At 37.7% G+C, this 20,465-nt stretch overlaps 1 protein-coding gene across 1 annotated transcript; it reads left to right on the top strand.

The window, feature by feature from the left end:
• Positions 1-1,077: 1,077 nt before the first annotated feature.
• On the top strand, positions 1,078-6,152 carry LOC103720634 (calreticulin-like). Its single transcript, XM_026809826.4, has 14 exons — positions 1,078-1,236; positions 2,170-2,277; positions 2,406-2,598; positions 2,705-2,963; positions 3,059-3,115; positions 3,842-3,889; positions 3,982-4,068; positions 4,146-4,203; positions 4,299-4,366; positions 4,451-4,546; positions 4,631-4,678; positions 5,551-5,580; positions 5,666-5,815; positions 5,939-6,152. The coding sequence occupies exons 1-14, from the start codon at positions 1,131-1,133 to the stop codon at positions 5,948-5,950; spliced, it is 1,320 nt and encodes a 439-aa protein (XP_026665627.4). The 5' UTR covers positions 1,078-1,130; the 3' UTR covers positions 5,951-6,152.
• The last annotated feature ends 14,313 nt before the right edge of the window (positions 6,153-20,465 follow it).

Raw genomic sequence — 20,465 nt, 5'->3', positions numbered from 1 at the left:
TCCACCCTACAGGAGAACGCCAGTAGCCGGCGCACAGTCATCCACCGTCCCTGCGGCGGGAGCCCCTCCTCCCCTGGCTTCGTGGCGGCCCCCGGGTCCGATTTCCAGCAACACTACTATATATAGAAAACCTATATCAAGTACTCTACAAATCATATAAAGTCTTAATTCCCATATAACCAAGCAAGATATCAATATACATGGTTGTCATTTGGGTTTTTAGCAGTAAATGAGTGAAAACCATGCCACAATTTATGGTTAAAACATTGGATAAATAATTAATTGAGGCTTTCTACCCATGAATTTTTCTTCTTGTTGCATCTTAATTTATTTCATGTCTTAAGCACTCAAAAACTCCGCGATAGAAACATTAGTCATCACTCCTAAAAGATTGTATTTAGCTAAATGAAGGAGAAAAATATTTACATATTAGTCTTATAAGCAAGGTATATCAATCCTTTAGAATGATTAAAATTGGTTCCTTTTGCTTTTAAAAGTACCATAGATTGTGCATTTGTTTTCATATTCAATACAAGCTGTTGCAAAATGTCACAATAAATTTTGACTCAAATGGTCAGAGTCAAGAAGTTTATTTATTTATTTTTTTGACTCAAATTTGCAGTCCCAATAGGTCCAACCTAGGCACCCTTCCGGCCTCTCCGGAGCCCAACCGTTAGTGGCACCGTAGTAAATTCAACCAAAGACAGGGTCCAATATGTTCCCCCTCGATCTCCGCTAGAATCCAATTTGCTGCTCTAAAAAACCCAAAAAAACGTTGCAAGCATGGAAAGCTTTCTTTTTTTTTTTTTAAGTCCCTCCTCCGGGCAAGACACGTCATTTGAACCACGTGTCTTCATTCCATTGGATATAAATTACACCGCGGGTATTAATTGGTAAACCGGTTTTAGCTATATCGGCTAACTGCGTCTCCGGTCACCTCAGAGCAAGCAAAGGCGAAACTTCTGTAGGACACCGCTGAGGTCAGTCTTTGATAATTTGATTAAATGCCGGCAAGCATATGGCGGTAAGGTTACTCGTACGTGATCGTATCCAGTTTCTTTGGTTATATATTTTATATTTTCGGGTTCGCTCGTCGCAGTAGCGGCGGTATAGGGGCTCTATATTCAGCAATGGCGATTCGACGGACTCCGCCACCGGCCGCCGTGATCGCGGTGGCGCTGCTCGCCCTTGCTTCGATAGCTGCCGCCGAGGTCTACTTCGAGGAGACATTTGAATGTACGGCGCCGATACCGCTGCAATATCCCTTCCGAACTTCTCTTGCTTGCTTCCTCTGCTTGATCTCGAGTTCATTTCGATCTGTTCGAGGAGTTCTGTTTTCTCGATTCGATCTACTATTTCTCGATGTTATACGCTTGATCTGGAGGGTTTAATTTTCTCTGTCTGTATGATCTTTTTAGTTCTGAATCCGGTCTTTGTTTTCGTTAAAGAAATGCGAATGTGGTTAGATTTTGGTGATTTTTGATCCGTCTTACTTCGATCTTTATTCAATATAGTTGGGAATTTATAGCGTGTTTTTGACTATTTTACTTGTGGTCTTGTAAAAATTGATACGGCCTCTAGGGTTCAGTTCAAAATTATATTTTGATGCGGTTATTGTCTTATTCATAAATTGGCTTGGGTTAGGGTTTATGGTTTATCCTGCAGTGCACTGGAATGTTGGCCGTTCCAATCTCTGCCTTCTGATCTCTCAGTAGTTAATCGTTTGGAGTTCTGGAACTAGATGCTAATTGCTCACCACATTTTTAATGGTATCATGCATTTCTTTTTTATTTTCCGAATTATCGTTTAATGGTGCTGGAATTTTGCAGATATTATTCGTGCTTGATTATATTTTGTCTTGTAGCGACTTCAGCTCCAATATGATGAAAGCTGACGGGTTTCTTATTGTTTTTGATCATGGACCCCATTTTGTTGACCGGGTGTATTAGTAACTTTAGAGAGTCAAACCTTGCTATTATCTCCTTTTCCATTTACAGAGTATTAATTCTTGGATTTGACTTGTGATTTGATGGGTCCAGCATGATGTATTTGTATACTATTTCCAGATTGCGACTGAGAATCCGATCTTGTGCTCTTGTAACTGATGTGATATTCTATGTTTGTTCGATAAATTTATCATTTTCTTTTCTTTTTTGATGGCAATTGAAGTTGGATGGGAGAACCGGTGGGTTAAATCGGATTGGAAGAAGGATGAGAACATGGCGGGTGACTGGAACTACACCTCTGGGAAGTGGAATGGTGATCCTGATGATAAAGGTAAGACTTTGTTTCATCATGACAAAGTTATTAATTTACTTTCTTACAGAACAAACTTCATAAGAATGCTCTAAAATGTAGTTCCCATAGCCAAGTCATTGTTTTCCTTTTTGTATTATTTCTTTTAGGCATCCAGACTGCTGAAGACTACAAGTTCTATGCTATTTCGGCGGAGTTCCCTGAGTTCAGCAGCAAAAATAAGGCATTGGTTTTCCAATTTTCTGTCAAACATGAGCAAAAAATTGAGTGTGGGGGTGGATATGTGAAGCTACTCAGCGGTCAAGTTGATCAGAAGAATTTCAGCGGGGAGACCCCATACAGGTAATTCATACATGTGTACCTGATGCTATGTTTGACATGGTACTTTCTAATATCTCAACTCTCCTTATTGTGCACTCTAATTTCTCAAAATCTGTGTAAATTTCAGCATCATGTTTGGGCCAGATATCTGTGGGTACACAACCAAAAAGGTTCATGCTATTCTTTCGCGCAATGGGACGAACCACTTAATTAAGAAGGATGTACCATGTGAGACGGATCAGCTAACTCATGTCTACACTCTGATCATCCGTCCGGATGCTACATACACCATCCTTATTGACAACGAGGAGAAGCAATCTGGGAGTATATACAGTGATTGGAATATTCTTCCACCAAAGAAAATAAGGGATCCTAATGCGAAGAAGGTAAACAATTTCCATTTGTTGCTTAAGCTGAGTATCATATGAGCACAATTTTGTTAAAAGAACGTGCTGACAAGAGTGTTTATGCAAATCTGAAGCCAGAAGATTGGGATGACAAGGAGTACATTCCTGACCCTGAGGATAAGAAACCGGAGGTACATTCTGTACCCCCTTATAATCTTTCATCATATAATTCACAATTGGGAAGGTTTTGCACTTTCTGTTGCTGCTCCCTTTTCTCTTGATGTTTTGGGTGGGGTGGGGGGTGGGGGGCTACTGCACGAGGTTCCGACGATTGTGGGGTTTGGGGAGAGTCAAATGTACGTAGCCTCACCCTCAAGTGCAAAGAGGCTGCTTCCGTATTTTGAACCCGTGACACCGGGTTAAAATGGAGCAATCTTGCCTTGCGCCAAGGCCCACCCCCTCTTTCTTTTGCTGTTGGTTATCAGCTGTAAATCAAATCAATTTTCATAGTTTCCATCCTTTTGGCAATGAATTGTTGTTAAATTACCTGCACCACCCTATTCCCTGTCTTGGATATTAAATAATTATCTGGGAGCAAGTATACTGGCATATTTTAATGCCATTTAGTACTCTTTTCCAATGTTCTTTAACTGTTTATGTCTATTCCCATCACCCAAATTATTTTAAGATTAAGTAAAGCTCTTATTCCACCCATCCTATTGCATTATTGGTTATGTGGGTACTGAACAGTTAGGATATTTTCCAATGGCAATGTTGAAAAATTGAAATGGCTTTTGGCAGTGCTTATCACCACACTGGCTAAATTTGCTAATCCTTATCAGCATTCCTTGATCATTTTTATCTCAAGAAAATCTTTTTGGTGAAACTAGACTAATTTCTTTCTGTGGTTGGTGAAGGGGTATGATGACATTCCCAAGGAAATTCCCGATCCTGATGCAAAAAAGGTAATTGATTTGAACCTTTTAAGTAAAGTTAGAAATCGCATTTTTGATGATGTGAAGGACATATATAAAATAGATTTTTTGTGTTTTCACAGCCAGAAGACTGGAATGATGAAGAAGATGGTGAATGGACCGCCCCAACCATCCCAAATCCTGAATACAAGGGACCCTGGATGCCAAAGGTCGAAAAACATATTCATAACAAGTTCGCTTCCAAGTAGGAGGCAAAATTCTGATTACTTATTCTTGTGCATTGCAGAAAATTAAGAACCCTAATTACAAGGGAAAGTGGAAGGCTCCAATGATTGACAACCCTGGTAGTCTTCATCTTCTATCAGTGTTTCAGAATCTGTTCTTTTTAAGTTTGATCCTTTATCATGCAGATGAATTATAACCTTCCACTTCATTGCAGATTTCAAGGATGATCCGGATATCTATGCTTACTCCAACTTAAGGTACATTGGCATTGAGTTGTGGCAGGTGTGTGTCTACCCTCCCAATCTGTATATATGGATATCGTTTCACTTATTTCAAGAAATTGATATGATATCATTTATTTGCCAGGTGAAAGCGGGGTCTTTGTTTGACAACATTCTGATTTGCAATGACCCTGAGTATGCAAAGAAGTTTGCTGAAGAAACATGGGGCAAGCATAAGGATGTAAGTGTTTTTAATATTATTGTCATTGGCACCTTCAGAAAAAGATAGATTGCTAAATTCATTTTGTGGCATTATATATTGCAGGCTGAGAAAGCCGCATTTGATGAGGCTGAGAAAAAGAGGGAAGAGGAGGTAAGTTTGTAACTAATTCTTGACCTTGACAGTTTCTTTCTTGGCTTGGTATGCATAGTTAGCTCTGCACATCTTGGCATTGAATTGTATGAGTGCAGAAGTAGGATGATTTTTAATGTGGACATTTCTTGTTTTATTAGATTATCTCCATTTAAGTGTTGAGCTAATTTGCTGATGATTGCCATCATAAAATGTTTGGTCACTTTTGGCAGTTTCTATAGTTAATAATTTTGCCATGGTTTCCATATGATAGGTATCGTAGATTTGAAGATCCTTTTTCCTTCCAATATTGAGTCAATTGTGAAGAAGTGTTAATTCTAATTATTTCTTGAATGTTCTTATTGGGGGTTGTGCGGCTGTTTGATGTCATAGGATATTATAGTTAATTCCTCCAAAGAAACTTGCATGGCTATTAATGCCAAGTTCATTGTCTAGCGTGTTATGTTGACGCTTGATTTTCTTATCTAATCTGTCTGATTTGTAATCAAAAATTTGCCATCTTTTTGGATAGAAATTGAACTTTTTCGGACAACAGGTTTTGGTCCACTAGTCGACATGTCTCCCCTCGGCATATGCGCTGTGGAGAAGTTCCAGGTTTGGACCTGGATGATGCTATTTTTACCATATTTATCAAAATATCAACTAAGATATGCCGTTTTTATCTTCCGTGAAGCTTTAAGTTATAGATCATAGCCAGTCCTACCTTCGTTTTTCAATACATTTGACATGAAAATTGACAAGCGCATCAATGAGCTAATACAATCTGTTCGCCTCTATTATTAATGGGGAGAAGTTGGGATACGTGAATTGCATTCCTTTGTAGCCAAAAGGAATAATATTGACTAACTGTTTGCTCTTGCTTCTGTTGACAGGAAAACAAGGATCTTGATTCGGATATAGATGTAAGCTCCTAGCTAATTCTCTGATGTTTAGCTTCGATATTTTCGTGGATTTCTCTAAGATTGCACTCTGACACTTGTGTGATAGGATGATGAGGAAGTGGATGACTCTGAAACTGAGGCAGATGTGGATGCTGACTCAGACAGCGAGACGAAGTCTGAATCAGATGTGAAAGAGGATAAAGAACAACCACAGGAGGATAAAGAGAAGCCGCATGAGGAGAACGAAAAGCCACATGTACTGTTTCTTTTCTCCCTTTGTTGCTTCCATATTTTATCTGGATTATCGTGAGTCCAGCTGATGAACTCACATCTTATTGCATTTTTACTTGAATTTCTTTCCTATGTTTTCTAATTCCAGGACGAGCTTTAGAGAGATGGATGACGAGCTGTGCTGTCATTTTTTGTTGCGGTTCGGAATTACAGGCAATTTGGGTGGTTTGGTTAACCGAGTTTAGTTTGTCTTAGGGATCCTCTTCACCTGGAGGATATAACCGTTGGACCATGTAACCTGGAACATAAATGATCTGCTTTCTTGTTGCGCATGAAATTATAAGAAAGGTTTATTTTCTGAAGTGGCGTTCTGTTGTCTGGGTGCAAATTACATGTTTTAATCTTCCTGTCTTCCTCCTAATTCTTAGGTTCAGTTGCATGTTTTCTTTCTTTTCTTCTTTTCCTCAAAAAAGTTCTAAATGTTTTTGTTTGCCTTTGATTTGGTACCTACAATTCGTTCAGTCTCGTTATATGTCTTTTGCTAACGTAAGAAAACTGGGCGAGGTTTTAAATATCTCCAAAGTAGTTGGCATCGTTGCAGTTGTTTACTGCCTGATACTGGACAAGCATCTCGCGCCAGCTATCCAAGTCTTTAAACTTGGATACATGGATATCCATGTCAATACAAGGCATTAGCATCTATATTTCCACGCAAGGCGCAAGTCAGCTCCAAAAGTCTCTAGATTGGTGTACATTGTTAAAGATGACGCCTAAACCAGAGCCTCGCCTCTATTATTTTGGATGATATGAATCACCTTTATGGAATTCTAGCCCATTAACTTCTCTGGGAGGGTTACACCGTATAGCCAGATCTGGTTGAATTCAAGTCTCGGCTGTATGCATATTGGGTCTAATTGCTGTCACGTATAATTTAAAATCAAAATTCGCCATCTCTGGATCTCATACTGACGCCATACTAATATAATGTCGGTACGGTATGCGCATTCGGTACACCATTTATACCGAATATCGATATTGAATGGGTACAGTATTGATTTGAATTAGTACAGTAAATTATGCTTAAAATTTTAAAATTTGTAAATTCTTCTCCTGACGTATGTTAGTAGGGTCAGTACAGGCTCGGTTAGCTGAACTGAGCCTAACTAAAACCAAACCAAACCCGCCCTCAAAACTAAAACCTAACTAAACCACCATCTATTCCACGGCCACGGCATTCTCGATTTTGGTCAGATTGTGCAACCTGTGGCAGGTTACCTGGACCTCTCTTTCTGAAAGGTCTCCTTTAAAGACATACTACCAATTGCCGCTCCGCCCAATACCGATCCGGATAATTCCACATGACAAAGCGTTATTGGCTGATTTTCATTTATATCCAACATTTCAAACAAATTCCTCCATGTGCATGGTAGGAACCCTTTCGTAAATATTCATATTATTTAGATAAATGACTATCCATTTCCTTGGGAACTCGAACCTCCACATGGCTCGACGTATGATGGATGACCATCTATTTCTTGGAAATATACTGTAATACCCAGGCCTGTTGAGCCTAAAACCGATCTGAGTCAGGTCGTCGCTAAGCTCTATTTAGAGCTCCCTTCTCATCCCTCTTCCACCACATACCGAAGAGCTTGATCCCCGATCGAACGGTTACCGGATTCCTCTTCAATATCCTTCGCGGCCGTCGACTGTGTCAACGTCGTTGTCGTAGCTAACCACCGCTGAAAGCCAGGTAAGCACCGGCAACTTCTGATTAATGACTCTCTCCATCTTTCGTAGCATCGAAAGTCTTGATTTTGGCCGATAATCGCTGAATTTCCGAAAAGAACTAGATGCCCTGTTTTTGTGAAAACTGACGTCTCTTTCTTTCTCTGGCTATCAACATCGCCACCCCTTTATGCCGGACTCTTGATCGACTCCCCCGGCCTCCCACCAACCTTTCTCGATCAAGTAATGGCCGTCGATGAGCGGCCACCAACCAAAAACGATGAAGACCCCGCTTCCCCTATTTTTGTTGGTTTTGGCATTGCCGGCCGTCAGTCACCGCCGGCCGCCTGTTGGCCGACCGTAGGTTTCCGACCTTGGGCACCACCTGCAGCCACCCCCTTTCCTTCCTCTTTCTTGGTTAGAGAGAGAAAAGCTTCTTCTTCTTCTTCCCTCTTCTTTTCTCTCTCTTTTCCATTCGTTCTCTCTCTTATTCTCTCTCTACAAAGTTTCTCTCTCTTGATTCATGGCAAAACATATTGATTGATCGAGGTTGACTTGTGGGCCCCTGATTGAACTTGGACTAAGATTTTCTCTTCTCTATCCTTTCTCTCTTCGTAAAGTTTTTCTCTCTACTGAACTCTCTCTTTACTCTCTCTCTAGGATAGTTGGATCCAGTAGAAACTCTTCACAGTGATTTTGGATTGATCCTGGTAAATGATCTTGATCTATAGTCATCAGACGGCATGTCGACCCCCACTTTGGTCTTTGTCAACACTGTTAGATTTGATCATCCCCGATTTTTGTTGAATCATCTATACCCTAGCCCGAGCATAATTCGATGAATTTTATTTTGATCAGACCAACCCGGATTCAGGCATTGCTGGTTGGTCAGTCATGTGAGGGTGTTGGAATTTAGAGTTTTTATTTTAATTATGATGAAATTTTGATGAAAAATATAATTCTGGAATATTAGGCCTTGAGTAGAATTTTCAGAATTGATTGGATCTATTAGTGGGATCACATTTGGAAGGTAAGTAATGGTCTACCTTTTCTAGATTCTTTATTTATATAATATGATTTGTACATAGAATATATTGTTAATGGATTTATATGTGATTTATGAATTTTACGAGATAGAGATTTGAATGGAAAAAAAGATATTTAATTGGAGTAATACTTTTCGGACTATTGTTATATTTATTGCTCTTGCATCATATACGTAGGTTTTTATTGGATTGTGATACATTTATTATTTTACAAAATGAACTTTGATGTGCATCGGATTTGAAACTCTCAGCCTGACTATGTTTTATATCCTGCCAATTAGGAGTTATGCATTGGCAATTCTGGCCCTACCACTGGATATAAGTGTGGTATTTTGTCCTACTCCACAGGATATAAGTGCAGTATTCTGGCCCACTCCGTAGGGTATAAGTACGGTATTCTGGCCCACTCCACAAGGTATAAGTACGCTATTCTAGCCCACTCCACGGGATATAAGTGTGGTTCTATTTTTAGCCTAGCCACAGGGCATAAGTGTGGCCACAGTTAAAGGTTGTTGAGTTGAATATAATTTGTTTTAAACCACATTTATAATTGTGTATGTGGATATTTGAAAGATACGGATTTCAATGGATTTGTGTGTTGTAAAATGGAGTTGATTGTCTTTATACTGATTCATCATAATTTGCATTTATATTTTATATTATTATATGAATTGTCTAGTTAAGGTATTCATTACTTACTAGGTTGTCTAGCTCATCATTTCTTACTATTTTTATAGATTCGAAGAATTAGTTCAACTCGGAGTTTTACAATATGAAAGAACGACTAGAAGAAATGTGATACAAATTATCTTAGATTAGAGTTTATTTAAATTGATGTATTATTTTAGACTAATGTTAGAATTATGAGATATTGTAAGTTGAGTTAGTTAATGAAATAAAGATTGCATATTATTAGTTTAAATTGTTCTGCTGCATATTGATGATATCGCGTTGAGATGCCTTGCATGTTCGTGGAGAGAACTCTCTATCAGTGTGTGGCGGTTGCCGCGATCTCCAGCTCGTGATCTCAGGTCGAGGGCGTGATATATACTCTTCAAATGTTCTTGTAAGAAATTATTTAATTTCATAAAGATAATTTCTTTAAAGTGGTCTACATTATCACATTTTATTTTAGCCATTTAGAAATTCCCATTAGGCTATTAAAGATTTGGTAAATATTTCTTTATGGAGTTAATGTGGATTTAAGTATATATTTAATTCTGTACCCAAACGTTATATATTTCTTGATGGATGGAATACATAAGGATTATTCTAGAAAGTGAAGGATCCCTAGTCTTGCCTATACATACAAAGGCCTGTGTATTTCTATTATACATCCCAAGCCAGAAAGAGGCAAAAGACTAGAAATCCCTCTCTTAGTTAGAAAGAATTTTCTTTTACTACCTTGTCTTCTTGTGGGTAGATTTGAAATTAGTCAGACATTATGGTAGGAGGTAAATAAATTGTTTCCACTGTTTCTATGGATATATATATATATATATATATATATATATAGTTTCTATAGATTTTTTAATTGCTTGTTTGTTTGTGAAAGGTTATATATATTAAAGATCTACGTTGGCAGAATACTCATTGAATTTGTAGAACACCCATTGTCATCCTTGTTTTGTTTCTTATTAAAAGTCCATTGCCGTATTAAAAAAAAGAGATAAAAAAGAGAGACAAGGGGCGCCTGTAGGGTTCTAGTATGCTATAATGGGCAGCGGAAGCTAGGGATTTTAAAAATTTCTTGATAAGTTCCTTAACATGAAACCCTTATAAGCCAAGATCACCTTAATGGAAGCAATCAAATAATATAATATAAATGCAGAAATAGAAGAATACCTCTAATGCTAATCCAATGTGCAGTGCCCAAGTGTTCACCCTCCAACGTTGATCCACACGAAAACTTGATTCAAGTCTTAAGCTCCAAAGACTTTGATCCCTAATGCAGAATTCTTCTAAAGAACTATAATGGCTTGCTTTTCTTCCTTTCTATTTTTCTTTAACCTTCTAAAATCACTTCTAATCCTTTTGTCCTAAAGAAGACCACCTTGTCTTGGCTTAGGACACACTAGAAGCATTGCTAGAAAGAAAGAAACTAATATAAGAAAGAAAGAAGAGAGGAGTGGGGTGGAGTTGGAACGATGAAACCCATGGAGCGCTAGCCTATTTATAATAATCGTAGGGATGCATCTTTAAGGGATGCATCCCATCCACACATCCTCTCATGAAAGGGCATCATCTAAAGGGCCATATCAAATAAGAGGAGGCGCAGATCAAGTGAGGAGGTGTATCAAATGATATGTTCTTTCATGTGGTGCCATATTTTGACCAAGTCAACATCACATGCCTATCACATGTCCATCACGCCTCACCTCTTGATCTTTCATGATGATGATCCAAGGGCTCCAATGCAAGGCGCCATTCACTTGACCCATTATGTCTTCATCCAATGGTCAATTATGATAGCCATCCTCTAACCCAATCCAATTGGGTTAAACCAACTCTCCATTATGTCTTCATCCAACGGTAGATCTAACGGTCTAGATTGAATGATTTATCAAATCTAATCCAATTAGACTCAAACCAAGCCAATTAGGTGCCAACTCTTGGCTAACCCATATTAGAATATGATCTAATCAAATTAGATCAATTAAGAATCAGATTCGAATCCAATTCGACTCAGATTCGAATCCAATTCAAATCAGGAGCTAAGAGTTTGCAACACCTGCTAGGATGTCTATCTTGCAAACATGATCTAATCCAATTAGACCCTTGATAAGTTTTCTTGTGTGTGACCCATTGGGTTCCATACTTAGCCAGCAATAGGTGGGAGTGCGAGTTGACCCAACTTGATTAGAACTCTTCTAATCGATTTAAGTCCAAACTGCGCGAACCCGAACTTAACAATTAGAATTCTTTCTAATTGGTGATCGAATTAAAGAGTTTAATTCGATCAAACCTATAAGACAAGATTGACGTCTAGCAACGTGTCATGTCTACCTGAAAAATATGAAATTTGTGGAAATACCAAAAATACCCTTCAGTGGCAAGTTACCGTGCAATTCAATCCTTTAATCAAACTGCATCCCGAATATGTATATGAGTATGAATATATGTCAAACTCAATTTTATATTCATATATTTCTCAATCTTCTAATGATAATTCGAATAATGAAACATTAGAAACTCTTTCTAATTTTTATTGTGCTTTGATCAAAGGTTCCCTGAATTATCATATGATTAGAATAAATAGGATGCGATCTTCTCTTACTAGAAGTGATTAATTCCTTGTTGACCTACTCATAACCTTCGTACACAATCCACCATATCCAGAAGACCTCGTACACAACTTATTGTCATGAATGAGTGGAAACCAAAATATGGATTCATGTGCACAAGATACCACGGTGATCTCAGGTCATAGGATCAGTTGCACAACTCCAACTAAGAGAATCATCTTTTGACATGTACGTAAAACTTCATAAGATTTCTCTTTGTAGGTCAATTCAGTAAACTAATTCTTCTAATGAGCACCCACATCTTTGTATTAGTGTCTCCACATAAGTGATTGTGAGATCAATCACCCTCTGCATCGAGCATACATAAGACGTGCCAGTCTTTCCGGTAGCATTGATCCCCGACTCAATGTACCAACGACTGGAAATATTTAAGATTAGGATTTTAGGATTTTAGGTCTCACTAGTATGATCTCATCATAGCCCTAAAACCATTGCCCTAATCTAAGAGGTTCATCATAAATATAATAAACAGCGTATGATGAAACACAATGCCTTTATTCATAATTAAATATCATGTACATGATTTGGACAAATCAAAAGAAAAACACTTCGTAATACATATTGCAATTGGCTTGTAGGGCATCTATTCTTTCAGCGCCTGCCTGGGACTTGAATCCAGGAAGGCAGGAACTGGCTTTTAGGCGCACAACAGCTTACGTCTATCAAGATGACCACTTAGCCACAACAATTATTTTTATACTTTGTTGTGGGATGGGGTTCCGAACTTTAGTCCCACATCGGATAATCAGCGGAAAGGTCTGTGCCTTATAATGAGGAGGTCTAACCTTTCCTCCCGAGGGCCCTTTTGTGGAACAAAAACGTGAGGGGTTGTCTAAGCCTCTTGTGCGAGCTCCACGCCCGCAGGTCGGGTGTGCGCCCTGTGCGAGCTCCGCGCCCGCAGGGTTAACCCCAAAGTGGACAATACCTCGGAAAGGGACGCAGTCATTTTTCCTGCTCGGCCGGTGTACGGGCTGTTGTCGGGGTGAAAATTCCGCAACAGATGGCGCTAGAAGGAGGGCCCCGGCCGCGCATAGACCTTTCCGCTGGGGGGACTGTGTTGTGGGATGGGGTTCCGAACTTTAGTCCCACATCGGCTAATCAGCGGAAATGTCTGTGCCTTATAATGAGGAGGTCTAACCTTTCCTCCCGAGGGCCCTTTTGTGGAACAAAACCGTGAGGGGTCGCCCAAGCCCCCTGTGCGAGCTCCGCGCCCGCAGGGTTAGCCCCAAAGCGGACAATACCTCGGGAACGGACGCAGTCGCTTTTCCTGCTCGGCCGATGTGCGGGCTGTTGTCGGGATGAAAATCCCGCAACATACTTCATTTTTGTTCAATTTCTTTTGAACGTTAAAGTTTAGATACCATGAAGTAGTGATTTTTGCAGATTTCTTTTGGATTAACCACAACATCCTAATTAAATTTGAAAATCACGTCTAGTTGAACTTCATAAGGATTTGGTATCTATGTTGTAATTGAATCATAAATTTTAATAATTTTACCCCATAGGGAAATTGTTAAATTTTGTGAATTAATTAGAATAGGAAAGGAAATTAACAATAAAGTTGTCCTCTTGCCAACAGGTGTGGATAATTTTTATTTGTTAGCACTTGTCCTACTACTAACGTAAAGTAAATTCATGCTTGTTGTAACTTTGCCTACAGGTAGGTTAGAATTTACTTTGATTTGTATTATAGCACTAAAGTTTTATTTTTGGTTATTACAGCCGGTTCAAAATCATTTTCTGAAAGTGCTGAATATATTCCAATGCTTGATGGTCACAATTTTTCTGACCGGAAAGATGTTGTTGAATTTACTTCGGGGTACAGAGACTTGATCTTGCGCTCCGTGAGGACGAACCACCTGTTCCCACATATAAAGATACGCAAGAAGTCATTGATAAATACCATAAGTGGGAGCAAAGTAATCGTTTGGGACTGCTACTCATAAAGTCTCGAGTTAGTAGAAGTATTAGAGGTGTTATTAGTGATTTACTACACTCAAAGCTTTTATGAAGGCTGTTGAAGAACAATTTGTTCATTCAAATAAAGCTTTGGCTGGTACCCTGATGAAGAAATTCATAGCTAAAGTTTTTGACAGTTCTAAGGGCATGCGTGAGCATATCATGGAAATGAGAGACTTAGCTGCACAACTTAAGTCTTTAAAGATTGAGATATTTGAGCCATTCTTGGTTCACTTCATCCTGAACTCCTTACCATTTGAGTATGGATCGTTCAAGATCTCTTATAACACACATAAGGAAGATTGGTCTATAAATGAACTATTGGCCATGTGTGTTCAGGAAGAGAAAAGAATGAAGCATGATCAACCAAAAAGTGCTCATACGGTTGTTCATGAAAAAGAAAAAGCCAAGAAAAGCAAGAATGACCCGCATACAAAGAGGGAGCATAAAGCGCCACCAAAATTTGATGGCAATAAGTAAGCTGCTTCTTTTGTAAGAAAAGGGGTCATGGGAAGAAAGACTGCCAAGAGTATGTCAAATGGCTCGAAAAGAGAGGTAATTTTATATCTCTTATGTCATGAATCTTTTTTTCTTGATGCTCCTAAGAATTCCTGGTGGGTTGACTTCGGTACTTCAATCCACCTTGTGAATAGGTAGGGATTTTTTAACAGAAGAAAGCTAACAACAAGTGAACAATGAGTCTACTCTGGAAATAAAGGATGTTCACGAGTTGTGGCATTTGGAACTTTTAGGATAATTCTGCAATCGGGATACACTTTAGATTTATTTAATGTCTTTTATATTCAAGATTTTAGTAGTAATTTAGTTTCTATTTTCAGACTGGTTGTAAAAGGATATAGTTTTCTTTTTGAAAATAAATCGACACTTTTCAAAAATAAAATTCCTATTAGTTCTGGTACTATGGTAGATATTTATTCAAAATTGATTTAGATCCAATTTTGAGCAAAATTATTTATCTATGCATACAGTTGGTAATAAAAGGAACCTTATAGATAAAAATTCCTCTCTATTATGGCATAAGAGATTGAGACACATCTCTATGGAGAGGATAAAGAGGTTAGTGAAAGAAAGAGTCCTGCAGACGCTCAATTTCACTAACTTCGAAGGTTGTGTGGACTGCATAAAAGGAAAGTAGACCAACAAATCATCTAAAGGTTCCAAAAGGAGCTCAGAAATTTTTGAGATTGTGCACATAGATATCTGTGGACCTTTTTCTACTTCATGTTTGAATAGTCAGAGGTATTTATCTCATTCATTGATGACCATTCAAGATACATGTTGATGAGGTCGGGGTTCCTCCAATCTCAGACCTTAGCCCTCATTGAACTGGAACAGAAAAGGAAGACTGCATCCCTACAGAAGGTACGACACAGGTCGGCCTCCCTCATGGTTTTGCCCTTTAAAAGGCGCCTCCTGAGGGAAGGGTAATCGAGCCCTCCATTTAAGGCTCAGACTTTTTCGCTATTCAGTCGATGTGGGACTAAGTTCGAGATTCTTTATTCCCACAACATCAGCCCCCCTAGCGGGAAGGTCTGAGTCGAGGTCAAGGGTCCCTACCTGGCGCGCCAATGATGAGGTCGGGGTTCCCCCGACCTCAGACCTTAGCCCCCACCGAATTGGAACAGAAAAAGAACACTGCGTCCCTACAGGAGGTATTGTCCGCTTTGGGGCAGGGTACGACACAGGTCGGCCTCCCTCACGATTTTGCGCTTTAAAAGATGCCTCTTGAGGGAAGGATAATCAAGCCCTCCATTTAAGGCACAAACTTTTTCGCTATTCAGTCGATGTGGGACTAAGTCCAAGACCCTTTATTTCCATAATACATGTATCTTTATCTTCTGAATGAAAAGGCTGAAGCACTAGATGCTTTCAAGACCTATAAGGCAGAAGTAGAGAATCAAAGTGAAAAGAAAATCAAGATCATAAGATTTGATAGAGGTGGAGAATACTATAGTAGGTACACAAAAAAGGGACAAATGATGGGTCCATTTGCAAAGTTCCTCGAAGGTGAAGGCATAATTGCACAATACACTATGTCTGACATGCCACAACAAAATGGTGTTATAGAAAGAAGAAACCAGACGCTTATGGATATGGTAAGGAGCAAGATTAGTAATTCTAGTCCGCCCTTGTCCTTATGGAGTGAAGCTTTGCAAACCGTAGTGTACATACTAAATAGGGTCCCATCCAAGGCTATGTCTAAGAAACTTTTTGAACTATGGAAATAATAGAAACCTAGTTTAAGTCATGTACATGTATGGAATTGTCCAGCTGAAGTGAGGATTTACAATCCTCACATAAAGAAATTAGATTCAAGGACAACTAGTGGTTTTTTTATTGGCTCTCCAGTAAACTCCAAAGGATACATATTTTATTATCCCTCTCACAGATCTAGAATTGCTGAATCAATGAATGCAAGGTTTCTTGAGGATGTTGAACCTAGTGGGAGTGTTTATCCTCACATGATTGAATTTAAGGAAACACGAGAACAAGTTGTACTATCTCTTATTGGAGAGCCTTCGGTTGTAATAAGGAAAAATAGATCTAATGATTATGAGATACAACCCAGTTTGGTACAACCTATTCATCAAGAACGGATTCAACCTGATATAAATCAGTCATTACAGTCTAAGCCAATCGAGTCATCTCAAAGTGGTGAAGATCCTCAAGAATAAGGAAACATGCTATTCTTGATGATTACACAGTATACCTCATAGAGTCTGATTTTGATGTCGGACCTAAAAAAGATCCAATTATGTTTTCACAAGCCATGAAGGGAGAACACTCCATAGTCTGGTTTGATGCCATGAAGGATGAGTTAAAATCTATGGCTAGTAATAAAGTATGGGATCTCATTGAATTACCTAAGGGGGTAGTGGCAATTGGCTGCAAATGGGTGTATAAATCCAAAAAAGATACTTCAAGTAATGTCGAGCGATTTAAGGCCAAACTTGTAGCTAAGAGTTTTACTCAAAAAGAAGGCATCAATTATTACGAAACTTTCTCTCCAGTTTCAAAGAAAGATTCTTTAAGGATAATTATGGCTTTAGTAGCTCATTTTGATTTAGAGCTATATCAAGTGGACGTGCAAATAACTTTTCTAAATAGGGATCTTGAAGAGGAGGTGTACATGAGGCAACCTGAGGGTTTTGATGATGGCAGTCAGAAGGTTTGCAAGTTGAAAAAGTCTATATATGGATTAAAACAAACATCCCGACAATGGTATTTAAAGTTTCATGAGGTTATTTCTTTATATGGTTTTGTTGAGAACCTTGTTGATCAGTGTATATACCTTAAGGGCAGTGGGAGCAAATTCATTTTCTTAATCCTATATGTAGATAATATTCTTCTTGCAAGTAGTGATTTGAGTCTGCTACATGAGACAAAATAGTTTCTCTTCCCAAATTTTGAAATGAAGGATTTGGGTGAAGCCTCTTATGTCATTGGCTTAGAGATTCACAGAGACAGAAAACAAAAAGTTTTGGGACTCAAAAGGCCTACATTGAAAAGATTTTGGAGAGATTTGGCATACAAGGTTGTAAACCTTCTGTAGCACCAATTATTAAAGGGGATAAATTACTAAGGATCAGTCCCCTTAAAATGCATTGGAACAGGAACGGATGAAAAATATCCCTTATGCATCTGTGGTTGGTAGTTTAATGTATGCTCAGGTTTACATTAGACCTGACATGTCTGCCAGTTGGATTATTGGGGCGCTATCAAAGCAATTCAGGTTTCCAACATTGGGTAGCTGCCGAAAAAAGTAATGCAGTATTTGCAAGGAACCAAGGACTACAAATTAACATTCATGCATACTCACCAGTTGGAAGTGGTTGGTTATTTGAATTTTGATTTTACCGGTTGCGGAGACACCAGAAAGTCTACTTCTGGGTAATATTTCTTTTTGCTGAAGGAGCTATATCCTGGAAGAGCACTAAGCAAACTATTATTGCTACGCCTATTATGTAGGCAGAATTTATTGCATGCTATGAGCCAGCCACACAGGCATTATGGTTAAAGAATTTTATAAATGGTCTTAAGGTTGTCGATACTATAGAGAGACTAATAAAGATTCTTTGTGATAACACTGCTGCAGTGTTCTTCTCCAAAAACAATAAACTCGGTAACAGGAGGAAGCATATCGATATCAAATATCTCAGCGTAAGAGAGAACATCAAGCGAAATGTGGTGATTATTGAGCACACCAATACAGACTTGATGATTGCAGATCCCATGACAAAAGGATTACCGCTAAATCAATTTAAGGGTCATGTGGATAGTAAGGGCCTATGTAGTTAATTTTCTCTCTTGTTGTATTTGTATCTTTTGATTTGTGGAGAATGATAATGAATTCAATTTCAGTATTGCACAATAAAGTAGTGAATTCATTTAATCCATTGGGATGATCAAGTAGGACCCAAATGACAATTGTTAGTCATTTATAAAGTTTTACCCATAAAGTGCTTATTTGAGAGAGAAAGTGCATCATGACACATGGAAGGGAAGGCTCATAATAACAGAGCATTAGTGCTATAGTTCGTGTATAATAATTCTTAAGTGGGAGTATCTACAATTAAAAGGAATATAAAATTATTTGGCCATATTTAGGTTACCATTTCTTCTATAGGTTTTAATGTGCTATGTAGACCAAGTGAGAGAATGTAATAAATTATTTAATTTCATAAAGATAATTTCTCTAAACTGGTCCACATTATCACATTTTATTTTAGTCATTCAAGAAATTCTTATTAGGCTATTAAAGATTTGGTAAATATTTCTTTATGGAGTTAATGTGGATTTAAGTATATATTTAATTCTGTATCGAAACGTTTTATATTCCTTGATGGATGAAATATGTAAGGATTATTCTAGAAAGTGAAGAGTCCCTAGTCTTGCCTATATATACAAGGGTTGTGTATTTCCATTGTACATCCCAATCTAGAAAAAGGCAAAAGACTAGAAGTCCCTCTCTTAGTCAAAAAGCTTTTTCTCACTACCTTGTCTTCTTGTGGGCAAATTTGAAATCAGTCAGACATCATGGCAGGAGGTAAATAAATCATTTCCTCTATTTCTATGAATTTATATATATATATATATATATATATACATATATTGTATGGCTATCATTTCTTTCGATCCTAACATATAGCGAACATTCTATTTGAATCTATTTCACGAGGTTTTGCCAGTCATATTGATTCCATTTCTCTAACATATAACTCGTTCACTCAAATTGATTTTTTCTCTATTATTTATTTTTCCTTTTAGCCTAGCGAAAATTAACATAAGGGCAGGATGGAATTTGGATCACTGCTAGCTGGCACATTTATCATCTTTTATAATGAAAAATTATAGAAATCCAATGCATGCATATATATATATATATACACATGCATAGATACTTATATAGATATATAACCTTATTAACTCAGCAAGTTGCCACCTTTATCATTTTTCATATTGAAAAATAAAAGCTTTTATAGGAATGCATGCATATGAATATACCTACTCATAAATACTTATATAAATATGTATATACATATACATATATACCATATATGTATATACACACACACACACGTGCCTATGCAAACTCATTGTGTATGGAATGCAAGTACGCCATTCTATGTAAAACTACAGGATATTACCAAGTTTGTAAATTGCTCTTTTCACCTGAAATCCACCTTATAAAAGAGACATTGAAAATTAAATAAATAGCAAAAAAATTGAAACACCAATAAAATTTAGTAAGTTATGATCTTGGACCAAGAATGAAGTTATTTTTTTAAAAAACAATTTGTAGATAATAATATTCTCTCTTTTCTCTTTTCTCAGAAAGATTAGACAACCTGGTCATGTACGTAGATGAGCAGAATCCAGCGTGTTATGATTGTACTAATGCACCATGTGTAAGGGGTATCTCTCTGCTCCCCCTGAAATAAAAGATTCGATTGCTTACTTTCCTCCAAAAGATCAAATTGCTTGGTCACATTCATGGATTAGTAGAATCTAACATACTAGTATCGAACTTACGCATTTCATGTGAGAAATCTATGTATAGCTACAGCGCTCATCTTATGCAAGATTTCCTTTGTGTCTACATAACTCGGCAAGTATCACACCCCTAAATGAGAAAAATAAAAAAAATTGTATTTCTATGAAAATAAGATCCTCATATTTAATGAAAAAAATCTATAGAGAGTACGGAAAAGCTAATTTTCCATCGGTTGAAAATTAATTTTTTTTTCTCTAAAAATACCCTTAAGCCATCAAAACTTATGCTTAAAGTTTTTCTCTTTATTAAGAGTATAATAGTTATTCATACAACTTTCCTTAAAAAATAGATGTTCAACCAAATATAAGTCACTTTGCAATATGTTGCTTTTTTATGATCAACTAAATATGCTAAAACTATTTTTCAGATATCATATTTTTAGAAATCATCTTCTCAAAAAAAAAATTCTAGTAAAAAAATATTTTTTTGAACCAAATGGCTCCTTATTTATTTATTTTTTATTTAAAATGTAAGAACTAAACCAATCCTCTTTTCTTCGACCTACTTTTTAAGACACACATTTACTGTGAAGCAAACCAAAATATGTACTGTATGACAAAT

This window comes from Phoenix dactylifera, chromosome 2 (genome assembly GCF_051530095.1).
Source record: "Phoenix dactylifera cultivar Ajwa chromosome 2, Ajwa_hap1_PhDact_Kaust_v1.1, whole genome shotgun sequence".
NCBI classification, from domain to species: Eukaryota; Viridiplantae; Streptophyta; class Magnoliopsida; order Arecales; family Arecaceae; genus Phoenix; species Phoenix dactylifera.
The sequence above is the reverse complement of the archived record's forward strand: the minus strand, read 5'-3'. Positions and strand labels throughout refer to the sequence as shown.

What these genes read in the sequence shown, in the direction of transcription:
- LOC103720634 (XM_026809826.4), top strand. Translation starts at nt 1,131, where the DNA reads ATGGCGATTCGACGGACTCCGCCACCGGCCGCCGTGATCGCGGTGGCG. An exon ending in CTTCGAGGAGACATTTGAAT is followed by an intron (nt 1,237 to 2,169) that starts GTACGGCGCCGA and finishes TGGCAATTGAAG; the next exon opens with TTGGATGGGAGAACCGGTGG. An exon ending in AGAAAAAGAGGGAAGAGGAG is followed by an intron (nt 4,679 to 5,550) that starts GTAAGTTTGTAA and finishes TTCTGTTGACAG; the next exon opens with GAAAACAAGGATCTTGATTC.